Consider the following 6,052-nt stretch of genomic DNA (forward strand, 5'->3'; position numbering starts at 1 on the left):
TTTTTTTTTGCAGAACTGGGGATTGAACTCAGGCCCTTGCGCTTGCCAGGGAGGCACTTATTCCACTGAAGATGGTTTATTTGAATGTGAGGAGAAAAGGAAAAAAGAGCAGATAGCTACAAGTACACAATAGGATGAGTAGAGAGTATAGTTATGAATTATGCTCAGAAGTGAAATACTTGCCTCTGTTAATCTTAATTCAAATGTATTTTCAGCTGTAGCTTTATTGGAGAAGTTTGGTATGCAAGTAAGTGTTTAAGCTGCTGTGTCTCTAAATCCTACCAGCAGGGAAAAGGAACATCACCTTCCTTCACACTGAGCTACAAAGGGTTAAATACACACACACACACACACACACACACACACACACACACACCGGCTGAGCACTTATTCTACTGAGCCATCTCCCTCGCTGAAAGGCGTGGATTACTCCCTTTCTAACAAGGAGGACAAGAGGATCGGAGCCTAGAGTATTAGAGTGCAAAAAACAAACAAACAAACAAACAAACCAACAAACAAAAACAACAGAAAAAAAGAACTGGAGAGAGCTCTCAAGAGGAAGTCAGTATTGTAAGTTTGTATCTAATACATATTTGTAGTCCCTTATTTCTACCCAGCCTCAAGCTTGCCACAACCCTTCTATCTCAGCCTGTCTGGGGTCTCAGGTGCGCGCTGCTACGGACAACGCACTTCCTTAACGTTGTCCACATCCGTAACTCTACTGTTCTGTGTCCAAGCCTGTGTGGTTGAAGAATGCTATTTGCAGAATAACAGAATTCCTCGGCCTCTCTTTCTTCTTTCTCTTCCTTCCTCCCTTTCCTTCCTTCCTCCCTCTCTCTCTCTCTCTTTTTTTTTTTTTTTTTTCCTTTTTCTGTGCTGGGGATTGAAGTCACTTTGCTTTGATTTTTAAAACTCTTCCTTATAATTATGAATGTATTTACTTCACCTTTACTTATTCGCTTCCGAAGACCAAGCACTGTTTTTCTCCTCTTTGAAGCAATGGGGCTTAATTGGCACACAGTAATATTTGTCAAATTATGCCAGGACTTAGGTTTCTCCTGTGATGTTTGCTACAGGTTATAAATTCTGTATTCTGTACAATTAGATTAAAGTTTTCCTTTAATGTATGTATGTACGTATGTATGTATATGTATATATATTTAGTACAGGGTCTACAGGGTCTCACTACACTGATCAGACTCATAGTGATTCTCCTGTTTTCAACCTCCCAGATGCTAGGGTTACAGGTGTGCGCTACCACTCCCAATCTCAATTGCGAGCCGGCATGGCATGCAAGGGATCAAACCCCCATCGCTGCACCTGCCTAAGTGGGTGCTTTAGTCCACTGAGCTACCTGGCCAGCCTTCTCAATTTTTTTCTTTCTCCCCTAAGGTTTCAGTACTGAAGATTGAACTCAGAGCTTTCTTAGTGACCTACCATTGCTACCGTTTTTTTTTTCCCCCACTTTTTATTTTTGAAACAAAGTCTTGCTAAATTGTTGAGTTAACCTGGATGGGGTCAAATTTCTAATCCTCCTGCCTCAGCCTCTGACTCTCAGAATTCTAGGCATGCATCACCATGCCAGGCTCTCTTTTCTTTATATGGGATTTGTGTGTGTGTGTGTGTGTGTGTGTGTGTGTGTGTATGTGTGTGTGTGTTGTTTTGTACTGGGGGTCAAACTCAGGACCTTGTGCTTGCCAGGCAGGTGCTTATGCTGCTGAGCTATCTCCCCAGACCCTCAGTTCTTTCATCTCTCTCAATTTATCCTTTTACATAAAAGGAGCCCCTCCTGAACTACCTCATTTTCTGTGAAATCAGTCTCTTCGAGGATAGATTAAAAAATATAAACCAATAGGAACCAGGAGAAAAGATGGGAAAAGAAATACAGGAAGGAGAAAAGATCAGAAACAACAAAGTGAGAGAAGCAGGGAAAGAAGGAAGATCAAGAACCCCAAGTCAGGGCAGAAAGGGGTTTCTAAGGACTAGACATCATTTCACTTTATGACAATTTTCTGGCGCAAGGCTCGGGGCCCTGAGCTAGGGAGGGGCTCTGGAGGTGGGGGCCCAGGGCCTAGGGATGAGGCAGTGGGTGGCAATCCATGGGCAGTGATGTACTTCTTGTAGGCTTCACGGATGATCTTGAAGGCCCGTGCAGTGGCGTAGGGTATGTCGGTGACAGGGTCCCGGTATAGGGCTGGACGATGGGTTACTGGGCAGACTTCTCGAATAGGGACCTTTGGGGGCCGCCCTTGGGGGAACCACTCCTCAAATGTTGCATCATCACTAAATGTGATGAAGGTCCGGGAGCAATGAGCAGGAGGGATGACAGGTCCAGTCACTGCATGGGAAGTCAATGTGGAAGCCGTAGGAGATGGATCAAGTCCTTCTACATCCACATTTTCCTCCTTTGGGGGCTCCCCAACAAGTGGCACTGTCACGGAGTGGTAGGTAATTATGGGCCCAGGGCACTTTTGCTTCTTATGAACCTGTTTCTTTTTGTCAGCTTCAAGCCGCTCATATGTCTCTAGTGAACGCAGATTGAGCTCTTCTGTGATCTTGGCCTCCCTGAGCAGTTCTTCTTGGGTCAAGGGGCGCTCACAGTGGGGCCCTTTCCGCCGCCGGGACTGGCCCTGTCTCTCTTGTACCCGAAGGAATGTTTGTCGTGTATGTTCAGCTGTAGACTGACGCATGGACTTCCGGCTGTCAGAGCCATCATCCTGTAGTTCTAGTGGCAGCAGAGCCTTTTCCTCTCGGGCCTTCTGAGCGCTTCCAGCTGGTGTGCTGACCTTTCGAGGCCTCAAACTTTTTAGAGGCTCCTTATAGGCTTTGGTAACTATGCGCCGCTTTCTTCTGGGCTCTTCTGTCTCTCCATCACTGGAGGGCTCATCCCCCTCATCGATGTCGAAGTCTGAGTCTACTTCATCCTCCGTGTCTGACTGGTCTCCTTGATACTCATCATCTCCAGATTCCTCTGTGAAACCCCCATAAGTCGTCTGGTAGAATTCATCTTCCTCTTCTGCCTCCAGAAGCCCAGAAAGCCGGTTTCCAGCTGTCTTCCGGGGGGCCCGGCCCCCAGCCAAACTCATGCCACCTACGGGGACTGCGCCGCAACCGGCCGCCCCCTCACCCAGTTTGATTCTCTCTTCGAGGATAGAACCACAGTTTGTCCCCTCTTTCCTCCAAGTCTTCAGCTTACAGGAGCCCAGTGGCAGTTCCCCTTCTAGGGCTTGACTACTGATCCAGCCTGTTAGAGCTGATTTATTAATTCCGTCAGAAAACTTGAATTTTCATTTCATTTTCTTTGAAATAATTAAAGACCCACACCTACATTTTACTGCATAGGTCCAATTAATTGACTTGTGCCTCTGAGCTATATCCCCCAGACCCAAATTTTTATTTATTTTTTATTTATTTTTCGGAACCAGGGATTAAACTCAGGCCCTTGAGCTTGCCAGGGAAGCACTTATTCTACTGAGCCAACCCCGGATCCCCAAGTTGTTGTGTTTTTTTTTTTTTTTTTGGTGGAACCAGGGATTGAACTCAGGCCCTTGCGCTTGCCAGGGAAGTGATTATTCCACTGAGCCATCTTCCCAGCCCCTCCCCAAGTTTTTAAAAGATGGAAATGTTAGGTTTTTTTTCTTTGAATTTTGTTTTGTTTTGCTTTTTTTTTTTGAGGCAGGGTCTCACCACACAGTGCAGGCTGGCCTCTGCTCACTTTCATAGCCCCCAGGCTGGTCTTAAATTCACAGAGATCCTTCTGTTTCAATCTCCAGAGTGCCAGGATTATAGGCTCATTGGCCTGCGCAAAGTGGTGCACTTGGGATTCCATAGATAAGACTATGCAATCGGGGATCAAACTGGGAACTTTGTGCTTGTCAGGTATGTGCTAAAGATGCTGAGCTATCTCCCCAGCCCTTTGTTTTGTTTTGTTTTGGTTTGGTTTGGTTGAGACAGGGTCTCACTGTAGTTCAGGCTGGCCTTGAGTTCACTATGTATCTGTCCTTGAACGCAGGTGATCCTCCCTCCTCAGACTCTCAGGTGCTGGGGTGGTAGACATGTGATACCATACCTGGCCACTGGGAACTTTTAAGCAGGAAATGCTATAATTGGCTTACTTTTCAAGTCATTTTGGGTGTTTTGAGAACAATGATGGGGAGAAAAATGGAGAAAGCATTAGCTGAGAATATGATAGTTGAGCAAAGGCTGCTTCAGTGACAGGAAGGAAGATGGGTAGGTTAATTTTTCAGGAAGGACTGAGAATAAGGGATGAGGGAAGGAAGAAATCAAGGGTTCAGGACTGCTGGGATACTTATGTCATTTAGATATAAGGAAAGACTCAGAAAAGATCAAGTCAGAGAGAGAAATCAAAATTGCTCTGTGCGCAAGAGTTGGAGGTAGCCAGCAGCCATAGGCATGGAGCTGTTTAAAGATAGGAAGGGCCCTGCCTGCCAAGCAAAAGGTCAAGTTCAAGTCCCAGTACCCCCCCCCCAAAAAAAAAGATAGGAAGTTGCACACTGGACAAATAAATTAGGAAGCAACGAACTATTCGTATGCAGTATTTACAGAGAGGAGACTGCATCCTACCATCCATGAAAAGCAACATCAACCAAAGCATGAGGCAACTTGACAGGTAGGACTTCCTGGCTGGGGCAGTAGCACACACCTGTCAGGCTAATACGGAATCAAGAATTTCAGCCCATATGGGAAGTTTAGTAACTTAGCAACACCCTACCTCAAAATAAAAAAATAAAAATGTCTGGAAACACAGAGACCCCCTAAGTTCAAACCCAAGTATCAGAAAAAAAAAAAAAAAAAAAAAGATGAAACTTCTAATTTATTCAAACACAGAGTGGAATATGATTATTTCTTTTTCTTTCTTTCTTTCTTTTTTTAAACTTTTTTTTTTTAATTTTATTTATTTATATGTGTGTGTGTGTGTGTGTGTGTGTGGCCAGCTCAGCCCACCAGGGGGTGGGGCTGGCTGGCATGTGGTGCTGGGGGATCGAACTGGGGTCCCCGTGCTTTGCTAAGCTTGTTCTAAGTAGGTGCTTTAGACCACTGAGCCATCTCACCAGCCCTGGAATATGATTATTTCACATTTACATTTAGACATTTGCAGAGGCTAATTTAATTCTCTCGGTCCCATTGCCAGCCACAGTTCTCAGGGGCTCAGTTTGGGTCCACTGTCCTATCACAGTAGCTATGAGACAAGGATCACAAGCAGAAGCTAATCTCTGGGGAGTCAATCTTTACAAACTGAGAGGCGAGGGGATTGTGGAAGGGCATAATCTGGGTCTGTGTCTCATGAAGTTGAAGACTGAAGTCCAGGACAAAAGAGGTAGCCAGGAGAAATACTTATTAAAAAGAAATAGCTCCCAGTAGTCCCAAGGAGATCTGAAAGAAGGTTACCAAGGGACTGTTTGTCTACGAGTTTTAATACCAAAAATGACCTAAGCTCAAACCAGTCGGAGTCAAACTAAGGTCAGCACTAAAAGAAGCTTATGTAAATGAGACCTGGGCCTTTAAGGAGTTGATGCACATAGCAAGTAAATGTCTGCTGGCCTACTTGGCTGCTATCCTGTGCGAGTAGCTCATTAAAAGAGCAAAGTGAGAAGGAAAAAATATTTCCAGACAGATAGGAGCAGAAGCTGTCATAATGGCCTGCTACCACCCTGCTGGTCATCTCGCTTGTCACACTCTGGGCTTATTCAGCTTCACCTCAGGCTTCTGCTTACCTGACCAAGGCCTGGGCCCAGTGACTCTCCAGGTGCCTGCTGTCTTGTCCCTAACTTGTCTTTCTGTAATCATTAGAGGTCCATTTCCTAGAGAAAGAAGTGGCCATTGACTTCCAGGCTAAGCAGACATTTAGAAATTAATCCTAAATTATATGCATCAAAAATAAATAAATAAATAAATAAATAAATTTTTAAAAATTATATACATCAATTTCATAATTGGGGGGCCAGGGAGATAGCTCAGTAGAATAAGCACTTTCCTTGCAAGTGCAAGGGCCTGAGTTCAATCCCTGGTTACACACACACACACACACACA

At 44.8% G+C, this 6,052-nt stretch overlaps 1 protein-coding gene across 1 annotated transcript; it reads right to left on the reverse strand.

The window, feature by feature from the left end:
• Positions 1 to 1,830: 1,830 nt before the first annotated feature.
• LOC101566683 (vacuolar protein sorting-associated protein 72 homolog) lies at positions 1,831 to 3,131 on the reverse strand. Its single transcript, XM_004648076.3, has one exon. The coding sequence runs from the start codon at positions 3,084 to 3,086 to the stop codon at positions 1,995 to 1,997; it is 1,092 nt and encodes a 363-aa protein (XP_004648133.1). The 5' UTR covers positions 3,087 to 3,131; the 3' UTR covers positions 1,831 to 1,994.
• Between the last annotated feature and the right edge of the window lie 2,921 nt (positions 3,132 to 6,052).

This window comes from Octodon degus, unplaced genomic scaffold, assembly GCF_000260255.1.
Source record: "Octodon degus isolate 3935 unplaced genomic scaffold, OctDeg1.0 scaffold00352, whole genome shotgun sequence".
Taxonomy (NCBI): domain Eukaryota; kingdom Metazoa; phylum Chordata; class Mammalia; order Rodentia; family Octodontidae; genus Octodon; species Octodon degus.

Excerpts from the sequence above, each read along its gene's own strand:
- LOC101566683 (XM_004648076.3), bottom strand. The coding sequence starts at position 3,086 with ATGAGTTTGGCTGGGGGCCGGGCCCCCCGGAAGACAGCTGGAAACCGG.